At 67.3% G+C, this 22,516-nt stretch overlaps 1 protein-coding gene across 1 annotated transcript in view; it reads left to right on the plus strand.

Moving 5' to 3' along the window:
* MUC5AC (mucin 5AC, oligomeric mucus/gel-forming) overlaps positions 1-15,199 on the plus strand; it is a 33,224-nt gene extending 18,025 nt beyond the window's left edge. The window contains exons 31-49 of the mRNA XM_060177349.1: positions 41-7,561; positions 7,642-7,853; positions 8,000-8,174; positions 8,777-9,027; positions 9,122-9,305; positions 9,379-9,583; positions 10,056-10,234; positions 10,415-10,502; positions 11,036-11,139; positions 11,942-11,973; positions 12,126-12,297; positions 12,385-12,486; positions 12,579-12,625; positions 13,213-13,335; positions 13,413-13,511; positions 13,599-13,718; positions 13,793-13,856; positions 14,621-14,735; positions 14,820-15,199. Of these exons, the coding sequence (XP_060033332.1) occupies positions 41-7,561; positions 7,642-7,853; positions 8,000-8,174; positions 8,777-9,027; positions 9,122-9,305; positions 9,379-9,583; positions 10,056-10,234; positions 10,415-10,502; positions 11,036-11,139; positions 11,942-11,973; positions 12,126-12,297; positions 12,385-12,486; positions 12,579-12,625; positions 13,213-13,335; positions 13,413-13,511; positions 13,599-13,718; positions 13,793-13,856; positions 14,621-14,735; positions 14,820-15,039 (10,013 nt within the window). The 3' untranslated portion in view covers positions 15,040-15,199. The remainder of the gene's footprint in view (positions 1-40; positions 7,562-7,641; positions 7,854-7,999; positions 8,175-8,776; positions 9,028-9,121; positions 9,306-9,378; positions 9,584-10,055; positions 10,235-10,414; positions 10,503-11,035; positions 11,140-11,941; positions 11,974-12,125; positions 12,298-12,384; positions 12,487-12,578; positions 12,626-13,212; positions 13,336-13,412; positions 13,512-13,598; positions 13,719-13,792; positions 13,857-14,620; positions 14,736-14,819) is intronic.
* The last annotated feature ends 7,317 nt before the right edge of the window (positions 15,200-22,516 follow it).

Consider the following 22,516-nt stretch of genomic DNA (forward strand, 5'->3'; position numbering starts at 1 on the left):
TCACAAGCCCCTCACCTGACCCCCATTCCTCCGGCCTCAGCAGGGAGCTCCACACACCCACTGACCACGCACGCCAGCTCCACAGTAACGACTGCCACCAGGACCACGGCCACCCCAAGAGCTCTATCCTCACCCACGCCCACATCCACACCCACCACAACCCCCACATCCACTACAACCGCCACGCCAACCACAACCCCCACATCCACTACAACCGCCACTCCAACCACAACCCCCCCATCCACTACAACCGCCACGCCAACCACAACCCCCACATCCACTACAACCGCCACTCCAACCACAACCCCCACATCCACTACAACCGCCACGCCCAACACAACCCCCACATCCACGCAAACCACAACCCCCACATCCACGCCCACCACAACCCCCACATCCACGCCCACCACAACCCCCACGCCCACGTCCACTACAACCCCCACACCCACCACAACCCCCACGCCCACCACAACCCCCACATCCACTAAAACCGCCACGTCCACCACAGCCCCCACATCCACGCCCACCACAACCCCCACGCCCACCACAACCCCCATATCCACTACAACCGCCACGCCCACCACAACCCCCCCATCCACTACAACCGCCACACCCAACACAACCCCCACATCCACGCCCACCATAACCCCCACATCCATGCCCACCACAACCCCCACTACAACCCCCACACCCACCACAACCCCCACGCCCACGTCCACTACAACCCCCACGCCCACCACAACCCCCACATCCACGCCCACCACAACCCCCACATCCACGCCCACCACAACCCCCACGCCCACCTCCACGGCCACCCCGCCCTGTGGAGAGGACTGCCAGTGGTCACCGTGGCTGGACGTCAGCTGGCCAGGCCTAGGCCCTGACAGTGGGGACTTTGATACTCTGGACAACCTCCGCGCCCATGGGCACCGGCTGTGTCAGGCGCCCAGAGCCGTGCAGTGCCGAGCTGAGGATGCACCCGGGGAGCCTCTGGAGGCTCTTGGGCAGCGGGTGCAGTGCAGCCCTGAGGTGGGGCTGACCTGCCACAACCGGGACCAGGCCTCAGGACGCTGCTACAACTACCAGATCCGCGTGCTGTGTTGCACCCCCCGAGCCTGCACCCCAGCCCCGCCCACCACCTCCAGGACCACGCCCACGGGGCCCACCAGCTTGGTGCCCACCGCCACCTCTGGGTCCACATGGGTCTCGAGCGAGTCCACGAACAAGGTGTCCTGTGTGCAGCAACGGTGCTCCTGGACTGACTGGCTGGACGCCAGCTACCCCCAACCCAGCATGGACGGTGGGGACTTCGACACCTTCCAGAACCTCAGGGCCAAGGGCTTCCGCTTCTGTGCCCGGCCGAGCGCGGTGGAGTGCCGGGCGCAGTTCTTCCCTGACACACCACTGGCGGCACTGGGCCAGGACGTGGTGTGCGACACGCAGGTGGGGTTGCTGTGTCTCAACAAGGACCAGCTGCCCCCCATCTGCTACAACTACGCCATCCGCATCCAGTGCTGTGAGCCCGTGGACGTGTGCCACGGGACCGGCGTGCCCTCCGGCAGCCCGAGCACCTCGCTCCCCACGCACCCCACCACGACGACCACGGCCAGCACTCCTGTAACCAGGGTGCCCGAGACCCCTGACACGTCCAGTGGTGTTCCCTACATACTCTCGCCTTCAACCACCATGGCCAGCACAGCCTCCTCACCCAGCACCACCAGCTCCGCTCACACCTCTGTCACCAGCCACCACCCATCCACAGGACCCCCAGAAACCATGACCCCCAAGACCACGTCAGGAACAACCACTGCTCCCACCAGCAGCAGCAGCAGCCAGACTTCCAGCATGAGACACCGAGAGACCACGTCCCCCAGTACCACGTCCAGAACAACCACTGCTCCCACCACCACCAGCCAGACTCCCAGCTCCAGACCCACAGAGAGCACGTCCCCCGAGACCACGCCCAGCACCACTCATTCTGAAACCACACTCTCCACCCCTGTGACCTCCACGACCTCCCTCCCCACCTCAGTGACAAGCCACCTCTCTCCCGGCACAGACAACTGCCTGCCACGGTGCACGTGGACCAAGTGGTTCGACGTGGACTTCCCCACGCCAGGGGCCCACAGAGGGGACGACGAGACCTACGACAACATCGTGCGGCACGGGGAGCGGCTCTGCCCCCGAGAGCACATCAGCCAGCTGGAGTGCAGGGCCGAGAGCCACCCCGGCGTGAGCCTCGGGGACCTGGGCCAGGTGGTGCAGTGCAGCCCCGACGTGGGGCTGGTGTGCCGGAACCAGGACCAGACGGGCAGGTTCCAGATGTGTCTCAACTATCAGGTGCGCGTGCGGTGCTGCCAGCCACCCCCAGCAGGCTGCCCCACTGTGAGCACCAGTGTGAGCACACGACCCTCAGAGACCACGTCCCCCAGTACCACGTCCAGAACAACCACTGCTCCTACCACCAGCAGCAGCAGCCAGACTTCCAACACAAGACACGGAGAGACCACGTCCCCCAGTACCACGTCCAGAACAACCACTGCTCCCACCACCACCAGCCAGCCTCCCAGCACCAGACCCACAGAGACCACATCCCCTAAGACCACGTCCAGGACAACCACTGCTCCCACCACCACCAGCCAAACTCCCAGCACCAGACACCCAGAGACCACGTCCCCCGAGACCACGCCCAGCACCACTCATTCTGAAACCACACTCTCCACCCCTGTGACCTCCACGACCTCCCTCCCCACCTCAGTGACAAGCCACCTCCCTCCCGGCACAGACAACTGCCTGCCACGGTGCACGTGGACCAAGTGGTTCGACGTGGACTTCCCCACGCCAGGGGCCCACGGAGGGGACGACGAGACCTACGACAACATCGTGCGGCACGGGGAGCGGCTCTGCCCCCGAGAGCACATCAGCCAGCTGGAGTGCAGGGCCGAGAGCCACCCTGGCGTGAGCCTCGGGGACCTGGGCCAGGTGGTGCAGTGCAGCCCCGACGTGGGGCTGGTGTGCCGGAACCAGGACCAGACGGGCAGGTTCCAGATGTGTCTCAACTATCAGGTGCGCGTGCGGTGCTGCCAGCCACCCCCAGCAGGCTGCCCCACTGTGAGCACCCGTGTGAGCACACGACCCTCAGAGACCACGTCCCCCAGTACCACGTCCAGAACAACCACTGCTCCCACCAGCAGCAGCAGCCAGACTTCCAGCACAAGACACGGAGAGACCACGTCCCCCAGTACCACGTCCAGAACAACCACTGCTCCCACCACCACCAGCCAGCCTCCCAGCACCAGACCCACAGAGACCACATCCCCTAAGACCACGTCCAGGACAACCACTGCTCCCACCACCACCAGCCAAACTCCCAGCACCAGACACCCAGAGACCACGTCCCCCGAGACCACGCCCAGCACCACTCATTCTGAAACCACACTCTCCACCCCTGTGACCTCCACGACCTCCCTCCCCACCTCAGTGACAAGCCACCTCCCTCCCGGCACAGACAACTGCCTGCCACGGTGCACGTGGACCAAGTGGTTCGACGTGGACTTCCCCACGCCAGGGGCCCACGGAGGGGACGACGAGACCTACGACAACATCGTGCGGCACGGGGAGCGGCTCTGCCCCCGAGAGCACATCAGCCAGCTGGAGTGCAGGGCCGAGAGCCACCCCGGCGTGAGCCTCGGGGACCTGGGCCAGGTGGTGCAGTGCAGCCCCGACGTGGGGCTGGTGTGCCGGAACCAGGACCAGACGGGCAGGTTCCAGATGTGTCTCAACTATCAGGTGCGCGTGCGGTGCTGCCAGCCACCCCCAGCAGGCTGCCCCACTGTGAACACCAGTGTGAGCACACGACCCTCAGAGACCACGTCCCCCAGTACCACGTCAGGAACAACCACTGCTCCCACCACCACCAGCCAGACTCCCAGCTCCAGACCCACAGAGAGCACGTCCCCCGAGACCACGCCCAGCACCACTCATTCTGAAACCACACTCTCCACCCCTGTGACCTCCACGACCTCCCTCCCCACCTCAGTGACAAGCCACCTCTCTCCCGGCACAGACAACTGCCTGCCACGGTGCACGTGGACCAAGTGGTTCGACGTGGACTTCCCCACGCCAGGGGCCCACGGAGGGGACGACGAGACCTACGACAACATCCTGCGGCACGGGGAGCGGCTCTGCCCCCGAGAGCACATCAGCCAGCTGGAGTGCAGGGCCGAGAGCCACCCGGGCGTGAGCCTCGGGGACCTGGGCCAGGTGGTGCAGTGCAGCCCCGACGTGGGGCTGGTGTGCCGGAACCAGGACCAGACGGGCAGGTTCCAGATGTGTCTCAACTATCAGGTGCGCGTGCGGTGCTGCCAGCCCCCGCCCGGCAATTGCCCCTCTGTGAGCACCAGTGTGAGCACACGACCCCCAGAGACCACGTCCCCCAGTACCACGTCCAGAACAACCACTGCTCCCAGCAGCAGCAGCAGCAGCCAGACTTCCAACACAAGACACGGAGAGACCACGTCCCCCAGTACCACGTCCAGAACAACCACTGCTCCCACCACCACCAGCCAGCCTCCCAGCACCAGACCCACAGAGACCACATCCCCTAAGACCACGTCCAGGACAACCACTGCTCCCACCACCACCAGCCAAACTCCCAGCACCAGACACCCAGAGACCACGTCCCCCGAGACCACGCCCAGCACCACTCATTCTGAAACCACACTCTCCACCCCTGTGACCTCCACGACCTCCCTCCCCACCTCAGTGACAAGCCACCTCCCTCCCGGCACAGACAACTGCCTGCCACGCTGCACGTGGACCAAGTGGTTCGACGTGGACTTCCCCACGCCAGGGGCCCACGGAGGGGACGACGAGACCTACGACAACATCCTGCGGCACGGGGAGCGGCTCTGCCCCCGAGAGCACATCAGCCAGCTGGAGTGCAGGGCCGAGAGCCACCCCGGCGTGAGCCTCGGGGACCTGGGCCAGGTGGTGCAGTGCAGCCCCGACGTGGGGCTGGTGTGCCGGAACCAGGACCAGACGGGCAGGTTCCAGATGTGTCTCAACTATCAGGTGCGCGTGCGGTGCTGCCAGCCTCCGCCCGGCAATTGCCCCTCTGTGAGCACCAGTGTGAGCACACGACCCCCAGAGACCACGTCCCCCAGTACCACGTCCAGAACAACCACGGCTCCCACCACCACCAGCCAGACTCCCAGCACAAGACACGGAGAGACCACGTCCCCCAGTACCACATCCAGGACAACCACGGCTCCCACCACCACCAGCCAGACTCCCAGCACCAGACCCCCAGAGACCACGTCCCCCAGTACCACGTCCAGGACAACCACTGCTCCCACCAGCAGCAGCAGCAGCCAGACTTCCAGCACAAGACACCGAGAGACCACGTCCCCCAGTACCACGTCCAGAACAACCACTGCTCCCACCACCACCAGCCAGACTCCCAGCTCCAGACCCACAGAGACCACGTCCCCCGAGACCACGCCCAGCACCACTCATTCTGAAACCACACTCTCCACCCCTGTGACCTCCACGACCTCCCTCCCCACCTCAGTGACAAGCCACCTCCCTCCCGGCACAGACAACTGCCTGCCACGGTGCACGTGGACCAAGTGGTTCGACGTGGACTTCCCCACGCCAGGGGCCCACGGAGGGGACGACGAGACCTACGACAACATCCTGCGGCACGGGGAGCGGCTCTGCCCCCGAGAGCACATCAGCCAGCTGGAGTGCAGGGCCGAGAGCCACCCGGGCGTGAGCCTCGGGGACCTGGGCCAGGTGGTGCAGTGCAGCCCCGACGTGGGGCTGGTGTGCCGGAACCAGGACCAGACGGGCAGGTTCCAGATGTGTCTCAACTATCAGGTGCGCGTGCGGTGCTGCCAGCCCCCGCCCGGCAATTGCCCCTCTGTGAGCACCAGTGTGAGCACACGACCCCCAGAGACCACGTCCCCCAGTACCACGTCCAGAACAACCACTGCTCCCAGCAGCAGCAGCAGCAGCCAGACTTCCAACACAAGACACGGAGAGACCACGTCCCCCAGTACCACGTCCAGAACAACCACTGCTCCCACCACCACCAGCCAGCCTCCCAGCACCAGACCCACAGAGACCACATCCCCTAAGACCACGTCCAGGACAACCACTGCTCCCACCACCACCAGCCAAACTCCCAGCACCAGACACCCAGAGACCACGTCCCCCGAGACCACGCCCAGCACCACTCATTCTGAAACCACACTCTCCACCCCTGTGACCTCCACGACCTCCCTCCCCACCTCAGTGACAAGCCACCTCCCTCCCGGCACAGACAACTGCCTGCCACGGTGCACGTGGACCAAGTGGTTCGACGTGGACTTCCCCACGCCAGGGGCCCACGGAGGGGACGACGAGACCTACGACAACATCCTGCGGCACGGGGAGCGGCTCTGCCCCCGAGAGCACATCAGCCAGCTGGAGTGCAGGGCCGAGAGCCACCCCGGCGTGAGCCTCGGGGACCTGGGCCAGGTGGTGCAGTGCAGCCCCGACGTGGGGCTGGTGTGCCGGAACCAGGACCAGACGGGCAGGTTCCAGATGTGTCTCAACTATCAGGTGCGCGTGCGGTGCTGCCAGCCTCCGCCCGGCAATTGCCCCTCTGTGAGCACCAGTGTGAGCACACGACCCCCAGAGACCACGTCCCCCAGTACCACGTCCAGAACAACCACGGCTCCCACCACCACCAGCCAGACTCCCAGCACAAGACACGGAGAGACCACGTCCCCCAGTACCACATCCAGGACAACCACGGCTCCCACCACCACCAGCCAGACTCCCAGCACCAGACCCCCAGAGACCACGTCCCCCAGTACCACGTCCAGGACAACCACTGCTCCCACCAGCAGCAGCAGCAGCCAGACTTCCAGCACAAGACACCGAGAGACCACGTCCCCCAGTACCACGTCCAGAACAACCACTGCTCCCACCACCACCAGCCAGACTCCCAGCTCCAGACCCACAGAGACCACGTCCCCCGAGACCACGCCCAGCACCACTCATTCTGAAACCACACTCTCCACCCCTGTGACCTCCACGACCTCCCTCCCCACCTCAGTGACAAGCCACCTCCCTCCCGGCACAGACAACTGCCTGCCACGGTGCACGTGGACCAAGTGGTTCGACGTGGACTTCCCCACGCCAGGGGCCCACGGAGGGGATGACGAGACCTACGACAACATCGTGCGGCATGGGGAGCGGCTCTGCCCCCGAGAGCACATCAGCCAGCTGGAGTGCAGGGCCGAGAGCCACCCCGGCGTGAGCCTCGGGGACCTGGGCCAGGTGGTGCAGTGCAGCCCCGATGTGGGGCTGGTGTGCCGGAACCAGGACCAGACGGGCAGGTTCCAGATGTGTCTCAACTATCAGGTGCGTGTGCGGTGCTGCCAGCTGCCACCCAGCGGTTGCCCACTCTCGTCCCAGACTCCATCGGTGTCCCCTGAGCCATCTACCTCAGCTACCATCCCCACCTCGAGGCCGTGCTACTGCAGCATTTCTGGTCAGCTCTTTCCGGCAGGTGAGTTGTCCATGGGTGTCGGCCTCGCTTACCGGAGCCCTGGTTGTGGCTCTAGCGCCCACTGACCTCTGCCTCCGCAGGGTCTGTCATCTATCAGGAGAGTGACCTGGATGGCCACTGCTACTATGCCGTGTGCTCACTGGACTGCCATGTGGTCAGGGGCACCGACAGCTCCTGCCCCCGCAGCACCTCTGCGCCCACGTCACGGGCCACCTCCCGGCCGGAGACCTCCGCATCCAGCCCTGTGTCTGTCCCTGTGCCTGGCTGCCCCAGCGCCGTGCCACCCCGAGCCGTAAGCACTACTGGTGGCTGCTTGGGCCCCGTGGCCCTGTGGTGTGGGGTCTGACCCCAGGGGACGTGTGGCCCAGGGGCTGTGTGGGCACACAGGGTCAGCTGGCCTGGGCAGCAAGGCTGACCTGCCCCCCCATTTCTCGGCAGAGGGGCGAGACCTGGGCCATGCCCAACTGCTCGCAGGCCACCTGTGAGGGTGACAATGTCATCTCCGTGGGCAGGCGGCCCTGCCCGCAGCTCACACCGCCCACCTGTGCCAACGGCTACCCCGCCCTGCTGGAGGCCGACCAGGACGGCTGTTGCAAGCACTACCAGTGCCAGTGTGAGTGGGGCGGCCCGGTCCTGCCCTCAGCTCTCAGGGACGGTCTGCACCCACAGTGGCCGCTGCCGTGGCTGGGGCAGGGGTAGTGACTGTTAGGACTGTGGGCATGGGTGGAGGCAGATGGGATAGGTGTGGACAGGTGGGGCAGGTGGGGCAGGTGGGGACAGGTGGGGACAGGTGGGGACAGGTGAGACAGGTGGGGACAGGTGAGACAGGTGGGGACAGGTGGGACAGGTGGGGACAGGTGGGGAAGATGGGGATAGGTGGGACAGGTGGGGACAGGTGGGGACAGGTGGGACAGGTGGGGACAGGTGGGGCAGGTGGGGACAGGTGGGGCAGGTGGGGCAGGTGGGGACAGGTGGGACAGGTGGGGATAGGTGGGACAGGTGGGGACAGGTGGGACAGGTAGGACAGGTGGGGCAGGTGAGACAGGTGGGGACAGGTGGGACAGGTGGGGCAAGTGGGGGAGGTGGGGGAGGTGGGACAGGTGGGGCAGGTGGGGCAGGTGGGGCAGGTGGGGACAGGTGGGGCAGGGCAGCCAGGACAGTTGGGGAGGGGCAGGAGGGCAGTGGGGGCCGGGCCGCTGACTGGAGTCCCTGCAGGCGTGTGCAGTGGCTGGGGTGACCCGCACTACATCACCTTCGATGGCACCTACTACACCTTCCTGGACAACTGCACCTACGTGCTGGTGCAGCAGGTGGTGCCTGTGTTTGGCCACTTCCGCGTGCTCATCGACAACTATTTCTGCGACTCGGCCGACGGGCTGTCCTGCCCGCAGTCCATCACCGTGGAATTCCGGCAGCACCGCGTGGAGCTGACACGCCGAGCCGTGCAGGGGGTCATGACCAACCAGGTGGGCGACCGCCCGGTCTCCCCCCGGCCCCTCGGGCCCCCTCCCCTGCGGACGGCCCCTGACCCCGCGGCCCCCCGACCCCTCGGCCCCCCAGATCCTGTTCGACGGTGCGGTGGTGAGCCCCGGCTTCCGCGCGGGCGGTCTGGCGGTGTCTCAGATCGGCGTGAAGATGTACGTGACGGTGCCCGAGCTGGGCGTGCAGGTCATGTTCACCGGCCTCATCTTCTCTGTGGAGGTGCCCTTCAGCAAGTTCGCCAACAACACGGAGGGCCAGTGCGGTCAGTGTCCACCCCTCCCTGGCCCCGGGGGACGACCCGGCAGGGCCCCCAGCTGAGCCTCCCCCACCCTCAGGCACCTGCACCGACAACCGGCTCGACGACTGCCGCCTGCCGGGGGGCGCCGTGGTCACCTCCTGCTCCGACATGTCCAGACACTGGAAGGTGACCACGCCTGGCCAGCCGTCCTGCCACGGGCCGCCCCCTGCGCCCACCACCTGGCCCACCACCCCGCCCACGCCATGCCTGCCCTCCGCTGTGTGCCACCTGATCCTGAGCAAGTGAGATCCAGAGGGGGGCTGGGGGCTGGGGGCTGGGTGCTGGGGGCAGGGTGCTGGGGACAGGGTGCTGGGTGCTGGGGGCTGGGTACTGGGGGCTGGGTGCTGGGTGCTAGGGGCTGGGTACTGGGGGCTGGGTGCTGGGTGCTAGGGGCTGGGTGCTGGAGACTAGGTGCTGGGGGGCTGGAGGCTGGGGGACTGGGTGCCGGGTCCTGGGGGGCAGGGTGCTGAGGGCTTGGTGCTGGGGGGGCAGGGAGACTGGGTGCTGGGGAGGTCCGGGTGCTGCGGAAACAGGGATTCTGGATGCTGGGGAAAGCTGGGTGCTGGGGTCAGGGAGACTGGGTGTTGGGGGAGCCTAGGTGCTGTGGGGCAGGGAGGCTGGGTGCTGGAGGGTTATGGGTGTGGGGGGGCAGGGAGTCCGGATGCTGGGGGCCTAGGTGCTGGGAGCCTGGGACTAGCTTCATCCCTCCCACAGGGTCTTTGCACAGTGCCACACCGTGATCCCCCCGACACCCTACTACCAAGGCTGTGTGTTCGACAGCTGCCACATGACCCAGGCCGACGTGACGTGCTCAGGCCTGGAGCTGTACGCCTCGCTCTGTGCTGCACACGGGCTCTGCATTGACTGGAGGGCCCACACCAACCACTCCTGCCGTGAGTGTGCTTCCTGGAGGCGGCGACAGCCAGGGCAGGGCACACTGGGTCCTGGGGAGATGGGGCTCCAGCAGGGCGCAGCAGTGCAGGTCTTGTGCCCAGGGCCCGGCTGGTGTCGGGGCTCAGGGGGGCCGGGAAGGCTACCAGGGTCCCCCTCTCAGGGCGCCTCTCCCCCCACAGCCTTCCCCTGCCCGGCTGACCGGGAGTACCGGCCCTGCGGTCCCGCGGCCCCAGCCTACTGCTATGGGAACGACACTGCCAGCCTGGAGTACGTCTGCACCCTCACGACAGGGCCCGGACCCTGCCCCTGGTCCTTGGTCTGCAACCCCTACACTCCCAGACCCCCAGATCCCAGCTTCCCCAGACTCCCAGCGGAGCCCCTGGTCCTTAGCCCCCCCCCCCCGGCTCCTTAGTTGCCAGTCCCTGACCCCCATCCCCAGGCCCCTGCCCTCTGCCCCGGCCCCCATCACCAGGCCCCCGCCCCCTGCCCCTGGCCCCCATCCCCAGGCCCCGCCCCCTGCCCCTGGCCCCCATCCCCAGGCCCAGCCTGCACCTGCCCCTGGCCCCCACCCCCTGCCCTGTCCCTATCCCCAGGCCCCGCCCCCTGCCCCCATCCCCAGGCCCAGCCTGCACCTGCCCCTGGCCCCCACCCCCTGCCCTGTCCCTATCCCCAGGCCCCGCCCCCTGCCCCCATCCCCAGGCCCCACACCCTGCCCCTGGCCCCATCCCCTGGCCCCCACACCCTGCCCCTGGCCCCATCCCCAGGCCCACCCCACAAGGCCTGGTAACCTCGCCCCACAGGGCCCTCCCCTACGCCGGCCTCATCACGGAAGGCTGCTTCTGCCCGGCAGGCACCATGCCTTTCAGCTCCGCCTCTGATGTCTGCGTGCCCACTGACTGCCAGGGTGAGAGCCGCTGCCAGAGCCCTCACCCCCACAGGGGGCTTCCTGTAATGATGGGCGATCTAAGAGCCCACTCGGGTGCTCCCCACACTCAGGGTCCTGCCCAGACTCAGGGTCCACCCAGACTCGGGGTCTACCCAGACTGAGGGTCCACCCAGACTGAGGGTCCACCAAGACTGAGGGTCCACCCAGACTGAGGGTCCTGCCCAGACTGAGGGTCCATCCAGCTTCAGGATCCTGCCCAGACTCGGGGTCCACCCAGACTCGAGGTCCACCCAGACTCGGGGTCCACCCTGACTGAGGGTCCACCCAGACTCGGGGTCTACCCAGACTGAGGGTCCACCCAGACTGAGGGTCCACCCAGACTGAGGGTCCATCCAGACTGAGGGTCCATCCAGCCTCAGGGTCCATCCAGCTTCAGGATCCTGCCCAGACTCGGGGTCCACCCAGACTTGAGGTCCACCCAGACTCGGGGTCCATCCAGCCTCAGGGTCCACCCAGACTCGGGGTCCATCCAGCCTCAGGGTCCATCCAGCCTCAGGGTCCGTCCAGACTCAGGGTCCACCCAGACTCGGGGTCCACCCTGACTGAGGGTCCACCCAGACTCGGGGTCCACCCAGACTGAGGGTCCACCCAGACTGAGGGTCCATCCAGACTCAGGGTCCACCCAGACTCAGGGTCCATCCAGCCTCAGGGTCCTGCCCAGGCTCAGGGTCCACCTCGACTTAGAGCCCACCCTGACTCGCGGTCCTGCCCCCGAAGGGCTGGGGTGTTGCCCCTTGCTGAACTGCTGTCTCCCCTGCAGGATGCCTGGGGCCCCATGGGGAGCTGGTGGAGGTGAGTAGCACTTGGTGGGCAGGGGCTCAGAGCTGGGGGCCCTGTCACCAGGGGTGGTCCTGCCCCGTTTTCCCGGGACTCCCTGCCCTGTGCACCCCCACCCCCAGCCCAGGCTCCAGAGCTGGCAGGTGACAGGAGTGTCCCCCTCGCAGCCTGGCCACGTGGTCACCGAGGACTGCCAGCAGTGCAGCTGTGAGGCGGGCTCTCGGACCCTGAGCTGCCGGCCCCTGGCCTGCCCACTGCCCCCAGCTTGCCCCAACCCCGGCTTCGTGCCAGTGCCTGTGACCCCCCAGGATGGCCAGTGCTGTCCCTACTACAACTGTGGTGAGTCCCAGGACTGGGGTGGCACCCAGGACTCGGTGAGCACCCCGGGGTGGCAGCCATGAGTTCTCCTCTGCCTCTCCCCACCAGCCTGCAATGCCAGCCACTGCCCCGTGCTTGGGGACTGTCCTCATGGCTTCCGGCCGGTGCAGACCCACGAAGAGGGGGCCTGCTGTCCCAGCCAGGTCTGCGGTGAGTGGGGGTCTGGCAGGTGGGCCTAGGCATGTTGGGGGGTGGGATCCGGTGACATGTGGGGTCTCCATCTGCTCTCGTCTCCTCCACAGTCCCCACCAAGCCCCCCGGCTGCAGTGTGAATGGCACCTTGTACCAGGTAGAGGCGGCGGGGAGGAGGGACCCCCAGACCAGCCCCCACCGTCTCGGGTGGGGGCCTTCCCAGAACCATAGCTCCCTGCAGACCCACCCTCCAGCACATGTGGCCTGTGGGGGCTGTCCCCAGCAACAGGGATCCTGGCTCCACTGAGGGTCACCTGGGGCTGACCTCACCCTGTGGCCACAGGGGTCCCAGCCCAGTTCCGTGGGGAGGGGAGGGCACCCTCACCCTGTGGCCACTGGGGTCCCCGGCCCTGTTCTGTGGGGAGGGGAGGGCACCCTCACCCTGTGGCCACTGGGGTCCCCGGCCCTGTTCTGTGGGGAGGGGAGGGCACCCTCACCCTGTGGCCACTGGGGTCCCCGGTCCTGTTCCGTGGGGAGGGGAGGGCACCCTCACCCTGTGGCCACTGGGGTCCCCGGTCCTGTTCCGTGGGGAGGGGAGGGCACCCTCACCCTGTGGCCACTGGGGTCCCCGGTCCTGTTCCGTGGGGAGGGGAGGGCACCCTCACCCTGTGGCCACTGGGGTCCCCGGTCCTGTTCTGTGGGGAGGGGAGGGCACCCTCACCCTGTGGCCACCCCTGTCCCCAGCCGGGTGCTGTAGTGTTCCGGAACCTTTGTGAGACCTGCGTCTGTGTGGCACCCGGGGGCCCCGAAGCAGACACGTACATGGTGACCTGCGAGACTCAGATCTGCAACACACACTGTCCCATGGTGAGTGACCAGGCTGGGGTCGCCCCGAGTGGGGAGGGGAGGGGAGTGCAGCGCCAGGCTCAGACCGTGTCCCCCAGGGCTACGAGTACCAGGTGCCGAGTGGACAGTGCTGCGGGCACTGCGTGCAGGTGGCCTGCGTGGTCAATGGCAGCGATGGCTCCCCGCGACTCTTCCTTGTGAGTGGGCGTCCCGGCGGGTGGGTGCAGGTACCGGCGTCTCCTCCCGGCTTCCGGGGGCTGGGGCCTCACTCTGCACCTCTGCAGCCCGGAGCCACCTGGCCGGAGCCCGGGGACCGCTGTGTGACACACGAATGTGAACGGCATCAGGACGGGCTGGAGGTAGTGACCACCCGGAAGGCGTGTCCTCCCCTCAGCTGTCCCGAGGTGAGTGTCCTGAGGAGGGAGGCGCCTGGGGGAGGCGGCTGGGGTGCCTGGCTCACCAGCCATGACTGTCACAGTCCCAGGCTCAGCTGAGTGAGGACGGCTGCTGCCGCTTCTGCCCTCCACCCCGTCACGACAACAGTGAGTAGCCCTCCACCCCTGCCCCCTGCCCCACTCCTGCCCCTGCCCCCTGGCCCCCACTCCTGCCCCTTCCCTCTGGTCCCCCACTCCTGCTCCCTGTCCCCCACTCCTGCCTCCTGTCCCCCACTCCTGCTCCCTGTCCCCCACTCCTGTCTCCTGTCCCCCACTCCTGCCCCGTCACCCATTCCTGCCCCGTCCCCCCACTCCTGCCCCCTGGCCCCCAATCCTGCTCCCTGTCACCCACTCCTGCCTCCTGTCCCCCACTCCTGCCCCCTGGCCCCCACTCCTGCCTCCTGGCCCCCAATCCTGCCACCTGGCCCCCAATCCTGCCCCCATCCCCCCATTCCTGCCCCCATCCCCCCACTCCTGCCCCCTGTCCCCCACTCCTGCCCCCTGTCACCCATTCCTGCCCCGTCCCCCCACTCCTGCCCCCTGGGCCCCAATCCTGCCCCCATCCCCCCACTCCTGCCCCCTGGCCCCCCCTCCTGTCCCCTTACCCCCACTCCTGCCTCCTGTCCCCCAATCCTACCTCCTGTCCCCCAATCCTGCCCCCTGTCCCCCAATCTTGCCTCCTGTCCCCCACTCCTGGCCCCTGTCCCCCAATCCTGCCCCCTGTCCCCCAATCCTGCCTCCTGTCCCCCACTCCTGCCTCCTGCCCCCTGGTCCCCACTCCTGCCCCTGCCCCCTGTCCCCCAATCCTGCTCCCTGTCCCCCACTCCTGCCTCCTGGCCCTGACATGCCCTCTGCCACCCCCCACCCCCCAGGCTCCTCCTGCGCCATCTTCCACAAGCACCAGGTGATCCGCCGGGACGGCTGTAGCTCTGGGAGCCCCGTACAACTGTCCTTCTGCCGTGGAAACTGTGGAGACACGGCGTCCATGTGCGTGGGCCCTGGGCTGGGGGGACCTGTGCTGGGACCCCGGCTGGTGGGACTCCACAGACCCTGACCCCTCCCCACCCCCAGGTACTCGCCCAAGGCCGATGCCGTGCGGCACCACTGCCGCTGCTGCCGTGAGCTGAGAGTGTCCAGGCTGAGCGTGGCCCTAAGCTGCCCCGACGGCTCCCGCCGCACCGTCAGCCTGGCCCAGCCCACGGAGTGCGGCTGCCAGGGCCTGCGCTGTGACCCCCAGGACACGTCCTCCCAGGAGCAGAGCCAGGAGCTGTGGGGCCCGCCTCCCCAGTAGGCCGCAGTCCCCTGCCGCCCAGGCCCTGGGGCCCGAAGACCCACCTGCTCCCCCCGTGGCCCAGCGGGCGAGGACCCTGATGGCCGGGCCACACCTGCGGGCGGGGCATCCCTGGTCAGCTTGCCGGAAGTGCCGGCCGTGCAGAAATACACTCGGCGTTGTGCAACTTGTGGCTCTGTGTCATCTGTCCTGGAGTGTGGGCTGGGCTGGGCACCGCTGTCCACGGCCAGCCACCAGGGTCTACCAGGGGGACAAGTCCCCTGGCCTCAGACCCTCCCCACCCTAAGGATGCTTCCTCTGCCCAGTCCTCCAGGCACCAGCCACACTGCCAGGGGGAAGAGAGACCCGTGGGGGCCACAGGAAGGGCTGGACACTGGTCCCCATATGCCCAGCAGACAGGAAGGGTTCCTGCAGGGAGCAGCCCTGGGTCAGGCAGAGCCAGGAATCCATGAGCCAGGTTCAGCCAGAGCCTGGGGACCCAGCCCACAGCCCCCAACACCCAGTGAGCCCAGGGACCCAGCCTACTGCCCCCTGACCCCCAGTGAGCCCAGGGACCCTAACAACTGCCCCCAACCCCTAGTGAGCCCAGGGACCCTGCCTACTGCCCCCAACCATTAGTGAGCCCAGGGACCCTGCCCACTGCCCCCTGACCCCCAGTGAGCCCAGGGACACTGCCCACTGCCCCCTGACCCCCAGTGAGCCCAGGGACCCTGCCTACTGCCCCCTGACCCACAGTGAGCCCAGGGACCCTGCCCACTACCCCCTGACCCCCAGTGAGCCTAGGGACCAAGCCCACTGCCCCCTGACCCCCAGTGAGCCCAGGGACCCTGCTTACTGCCCCCTGACCCCTAGTGAGCCCAGGGACCCTGCCTACTGCCCCCTGACCCCCAGTGAGCCCAGGGACCCTGCTCACTGCCGCAAACCCCTAGTGAGCCCAGGGACCCTGCCCACTACCCCCTGACCCCCAGCCCAGTGAGCCCAGGGACCCAGCCCACTGCCCCGACCCCCAGTGAGCCCAGGGACCCTGCCTACTGCCCTCCTGACCCCCAGTGAGCCTAGGGACCCTGCCTACTGCCCCCTGACCCACAGTGAGCCCAAGGACCCAGCCCACTGCCCCCTGACCCCCAGTGAGCCCAGGGACCCTGCCTACTGCCCCCTGATTCCCAGTGAGCCCTGGGACCCTGCCTACTGCCCCCAACCACTAGTGAGCCCAGGGACCCTGCCTACTGCCTCAAACCCCCAGTGAGCCCAGGGACCCAGCCCACTGCCCCCTGACCACCAGTGAGCCCAGGGACCCTGCCTACTGCCCCCTGACCCCCAGTGAGCCCAGAACCCTGCCTAATGCCCTCTTGACCCCCAGTGAGCCCAGGGAACCAACCCACTGCCCCCTGACCCCCAGTGAGCCCAGGGACCCAGCCCACAACCCTCCTGACCCCAGTGAGCCCAGGGACCCAGCCCACTGCCCCGACCCCCAGTGAGCCCAGGGACCCTGCTCACTGCCGCAAACCCCTAGTGAGCCCAGGGACCCTGCCTACTGCCCCCTGACCCCCAGTGAGCCCAGGGACCCTGCTCACTGCCGCAAACCCCTAGTGAGCCCAGGGACCCTGCCCACTACCCCCTGACCCCCAGCCCAGTGAGCCCAGGGACCCAGCCCACTGCCCCGACCCCCAGTGAGCCCAGGGACCCTGCCTACTGCCCTCCTGACCCCCAGTGAGCCTAGGGACCCTGCCTACTGCCCCCTGACCCCCAGTGAGCCCAGGGACCCTGCCTACTGCCCCCTGACTCCCAGTGAGCCCTGGGACCCTGCCTACTGCCCCCAACCACTAGTGAGCCCAGGGACCCTGCCTACTGCCCCCTGACCCACAGTGAGCCCAGGGACCCTGCCTACTGCCCCCTGACCCCCAGTGAGCCCAGGGACCCTGCCTACTGCCCCCAACCACTAGTGAGCCCAGGGACCCTGCCTACTGCCCCCTGACCACTAGTGAGCCCAGGGACCCTGCCTACTGCCCCCAACCACTAGTGAGCCCAGGGACCCTGCCTACTGCCCCCTGACCCCCAGTGAGCCCAGGGACCCTGCCTACTGCCCCCTGACCCCCAGTGAGCCCAGGGACCCTGCCTACTGCCCCCAACCACTAGTGAGCCCAGGGACCCTGCTTTCTGGCCCCTGGCCCTCTGTGAGCCCAGGGACCCTGCCTACTACCCCCTGACCCCCAGTGAATCCAGGGACCCAGCCCACTGTCCCCCAACCCCCAGTGAGCCCAGGGACCCTGCCCACTGCCCCCAACCCCCAGTGAGCCCAGAGACCCTGTCTACTGCCCCCAGACCCCCAGTAAGCCCAGGGACCCAGCCTACTGCCCCCTGACCACCAGTGAGTCCAGAGACCCTGTCCACTCCCCCCAAACCCCAATGAGCCTAGGGACTCTGCCCACTGCCCACAACCCCAGTGAGCCCAGGGACCCTGCCCACTGCCCCCCAACTCCCAGTGAGCCCAGGGACCCTGCCTACTGCCCCCTGACTCCCAGTGAGCCCTGGGACCCTGCCTACTGCCCCCAACCACTAGTGAGCCCAGGGACCCTGCCTACTGCCTCAAACCCCCAGTGAGCCCAGGGACCCTGCCTACTGCCCCCTGACCCCCAGTGAGCCCAGAACCCTGCCTAATGCCCTCTTGACCCCCAGTGAGCCCAGGGAACCAACCCACTGCCCCCTGACCCCCAGTGAGCCCAGGGACCCAGCCCACAACCCTCCTGACCCCAGTGAGCCCAGGGACCCTGCCTACTGCCCCCTGACCCCCAGTGAGCCCAGAACCCTGCCTAATGCCCTCTTGACCCCCAGTGAGCCCAGGGAACCAACCCACTGCCCCCTGACCCCCAGTGAGCCCAGGGACCCAGCCCACAACCCTCCTGACCCCAGTGAGCCCAGGGACCCAGCCCACTGCCCCGACCCCCAGTGAGCCCAGGGACCCTGCCTACTGCCCCCTGACCCCCAGTGAGCCCAGGGACCCTGCTCACTGCCGCAAACCCCTAGTGAGCCCAGGGACCCTGCCCACTACCCCCTGACCCCCAGCCCAGTGAGCCCAGGGACCCAGCCCACTGCCCCGACCCCCAGTGAGCCCAGGGACCCTGCCTACTGCCCTCCTGACCCCCAGTGAGCCTAGGGACCCTGCCTACTGCCCCCTGACCCCCAGTAAGCCCAAGGACCCAGCCAACTGCCCCCTGACCCCCAGTGAGCCCAGGGACCCTGCCTACTGCCCCCTGACTCCCAGTGAGCCCTGGGACCCTGCCTACTGCCCCCAACCACTAGTGAGCCCAGGGACCCTGCCTACTGCCCCCTGACCCACAGTGAGCCCAGGGACCCTGCCTACTGCCCCCTGACCCCCAGTGAGCCCAGGGACCCTGCCTACTGCCCCCAACCACTAGTGAGCCCAGGGACCCTGCCTACTGCCCCCTGACCACTAGTGAGCCCTGGGACCCTGCCTACTGCCCCCAACCACTAGTGAGCCCAGGGACCCTGCCTACTGCCCCCTGACCACCAGTGAGCCCAGGGACCCTGCCTACTGCCCCCAACCACTAGTGAGCCCAGGGACCCTGCCTACTGCCCCCTGACCCCCAGTGAGCCCAGGGACCCTGCCTACTGCCCCCTGGCCCCCAGTGAGCCCAGGGACCCTGCCTACTGCCCCCAACCACTAGTGAGCCCAGGGACCCTGCTTTCTGGCCCCTGGCCCTCTGTGAGCCCAGGGACCCTGCCTACTACCCCCTGACCCCCAGTGAATCCAGGGACCCAGCCCACTGTCCCCCAACCCCCAGTGAGCCCAGGGACCCTGCCCACTGCCCCCAACCCCCAGTGAGCCCAGAGACCCTGTCTACTGCCCCCAGACCCCCAGTAAGCCCAGGGACCCAGCCTACTGCCCCCTGACCACCAGTGAGTCCAGAGACCCTGTCCACTCCCCCCAAACCCCAATGAGCCTAGGGACTCTGCCCACTGCCCACAACCCCAGTGAGCCCAGGGACCCTGCCCACTGCCCCCCAACTCCCAGTGAGCCCAGGGACCCTGCCTACTGTCCCCTGACCCCCAGTGAGCCCAGGGACCCTGCCCACTGCCCCCAACCCCTAGTGAGCCCAGGAACCCTGCCCACTGCCCCCTGACCCCCAGTGATCCCAGGGACCCTGCCTACTGCTCTCCTGACCCCCAGTGAGCCCAGGGACCCTGCCCACTGCCCCCTGACCCCCAGTGAGCCCAGGGACCCTGCCCACTGCCCCCTGACCCCCAGTAAGCTTGGGTCCGGGGACCAGGTGGGTAGCAGGAGCCCAAGGCCCCTGGTGGTGAGGACACCAGCCTGAGAGGCAGGGCTCTGCTGAGAAAGGCCAGGCTGGCCCTGCACACCAGGAGGCTGCCAGAGCGAGGCTGGAGGGGGCCCCAGGGTGGGAGGCTGAGGCACCCTGCACACCAGGAGGCTGCCAGAGCGAGGCTGGAGGGGCCCCAGGGTGGGAGGCTGAGGCACCCGACAAAGCCAGGGAGCAGGAAGCCCTGGGTGCCCGCGCGGGAAGCCGCTGCCCCAATGACCGGCTGACCCGTGGCAGGGCGGCGCTGGGCGGATTGGGTGTCTGGCGGGCGCTGGCCTGGGTGGGGGACATGCGGTGACTAATCCCACCCCCCAGGGATTGTGGCCCTGCCCAGAACAGAGGCAGCAGCAGGAAGAAAACAGATAGCACCCCCCCCCCCCCCGCAGCCCCTGACCCAGTTACGCAAGGCCAGGCGGAAGGTGCAGACACCCAGCACCCCTGCTGTCAGCCGGGCGGGGACTGAGGGCCGCTCTGACCCAAGGCTGGGCCCGCGAGGGGGCCTCTCTGGGGGTCAGGGTGCTGGCCCACATCTACCAAGAAAGGACGTCCCCCAGGCCTGGCACCAGGGGCTCTGGGGGGTCCTGTGAGTGGAGGCCGGATGGCCCATCAGGGGCCCCTGATCACAATTTGCAGCGTCCCTCTCTCCCAGTGCATGGTGGGAACTTCCCCGGGTCCTTGCACATGGCTCCATATGGGTCTGGCTGGGGTGAGTGGGTACTCACTGGATGCTGGGTGCTGGGGCCGAGCAGGACAGTGCTCAGAGCCTGGGACCCAGACAATTCCCTGTCCTGTTGAGCACACCGGGACTGGGACCCAGGGCCAAGCACAGCAGGTGCAGCCACAGAGGAAGTTTGCAGAGTGGCCCAGAGCGGCCTGGACGGCCCGGGCCTTCAAATGTCCAGCTTGTCCTGGAAAGGCCTCGAGGTGGGGCTGCAGGGGTAGGGGCAGGGCTGGGGTCCTGGGGAGCATGCTGGCCCAGGGTGGGGGTGCTGAGTGTTCATGGGTTTGTGGGGGCCATGATGGGTGTCCTGGGGTCTGGGGGTGGGGGGTGCTGAGTGTTCATGGGTTTGTGGGGGCCATGGCGGGTGTCCTGGGGTCTGGGGGTGGGGGGTGCTGAGTGTTCATGGGTTTGTGGGGGCCATGGTGGGTGTCCTGGGGTCTGAGGGTGGGGGTGCTGAGTGTTCATGGGTTTGTGGGGGCCATGGCGGGTGTCCTGGGGTCTGGGGGTAGGGGGTGCTGAGTGTTCATGGGTTTGTGGGGGCCATGATGGGTGTCCTGGGGCCTGGGGGTGGGGGGTGCTGAGTGTTCATGGGTTTGTGGGGGCCATGATGGGTGTCCTGGAGTCTGGGGATGGGGAGTGCTGAGTGTTCATGGGTTTGTGGGGGCCATGATGGGTGTCCTGGGGTCTGGGGGTGGGGGTTGCTGAGTGTTCATGGGTTTGTGGGGGCCATGGCGGGCGTCCTGGGGTCTGGGGGTGGGGGGTGCTGAGTGTTCATGGGTTTGTGGGGGCCATGGTGGTTGTCCTGGGGCCTGGGGGTGGGGAGTGCTGAGTGTTCATGGGTTTGTGGGGGCCATGATGGGTGTCCTGGGGCCTGGGGTTGGGGGGTGCTGAGTGTTCATGGGTTTGTGGGGGCCATGGTGGGTGTCCTGGGTTCTGGGGGTGGGGGTTGCTGAGTGTTCATGGGTTTGTGGGGGCCATGATGGGCGTCCTGGGGTCTGGGGGTGGGGGGTGCTGAGTGTTCATGGGTTTGTGGGGGCCATGGTGGGTGTCCTGGGGCCTGGGGGTGGGGAGTGCTGAGTGTTTTGGGTTTGTGGGGGCCATGGTGGGTGTCCTGGGGTCTGGGGGTGGGGAGTGCTGAGTTTTCATGGGTTTATTGGGGCCATGGCGGGTGTCCTGGGGCCTGGGGGTGGGGGGTGCTGAGTGTTCATGGGTTTGTGGGGGCCATGGTGGGTGTCCTGGGGTCTGGGGGGGCATGCTGGGCCCCAGGGGTCAGGGGGTGTGTTGGTCCATGGGAGGGGATGATGGGATCCCAGGAGTCTGGGCGGCAGTGGGGGCTCTAGGGGTGGTGGGGTGTGCTGGGGACCTGGGGTGTGTGGGGACATAATGGGGTCCCAGGGGCCTGAGGAGCATGCATGGTGGGCTCCAGGGCTGGGGACTGTTTGGGGTCATGGGGCTGGGGGGAGCTGGATCAGGGACACAGCTGGGGAGTGGGAGACTGGGCAGTGGGGTCTGCCTTGCCTTCCATGCCCACTGTGGTGGAGGAGAGGAGAGCCCTGGGCACCATGCGTCTACCTGGACACAAAGGCAGGTGGGCTGCAGGTGTCCCAGGATGCAGATGGGAGGTGGTGGAGGGCAGGGCTGGCAGATGGACACCTGGGTTTGAGCCCCAGCTCCACAGGGGAACACCATGGTGGCACCTGGGAAGCTCCCTGGATGGTAGAGCTGTGCTTAGTGTCTCCCTGCCCCACCCGCCCTGACTCTCTGTCTCTGAGGAAGGAGGATATTGCTCAGCAATATCGTGTCTTCATGAGGTCCTGGCTTCACTTCCTGGAGCTGCTGAAAAAAAAAAAAAATCTATGGTAGGGACCAAACTCACGCAGGGCTCCAGCTCGGCTCCTGTGGACCCTGGGCAGCACAGTGGATGGGGTTGGTGTGGTCTGTCTCTGTCTCTGTCTCTGTGGCTGGAAGAGCTGTTCTGAGGTGGCCTCGGGGCAGTGGGGGCACACAGGCTTGAGGACCATGTGCTACAAAAATAAGAACTAAAGATTCTTGAGGAAAAGACAATAAAGGGTCGGGGAGGGGTCCCCCCAGCGGCTGTGACCCAGCCCCCAAGGCGACGCCCACCCCAGGGTGCCACCTGGTGCACACCAGCGTGGGTCCCACACACCAGGGCCCACCCTAGGCCAGGGGGCGGCCTTGGGCATGGGAGGCCGAGGCAGAGTGGACCCAAGGCGAGGGGCGCTGCACCCTCAGGGGATGGTCTGGCAGGGGACACGGGCAGCTCTGAGGGCTGGGGTTTCGATTCCTGATTCTCCAGGGACAGCTCCTCAGCGGAGTCAGTGCCCTGAGCTCACACTCACACACAGACTCATACACACACACACACACACACGGACACATGCACACACACATGGAC

Source organism: Erinaceus europaeus, chromosome 17, assembly GCF_950295315.1.
Source record: "Erinaceus europaeus chromosome 17, mEriEur2.1, whole genome shotgun sequence".
NCBI lineage: Eukaryota > Metazoa > Chordata > Mammalia > Eulipotyphla > Erinaceidae > Erinaceus > Erinaceus europaeus.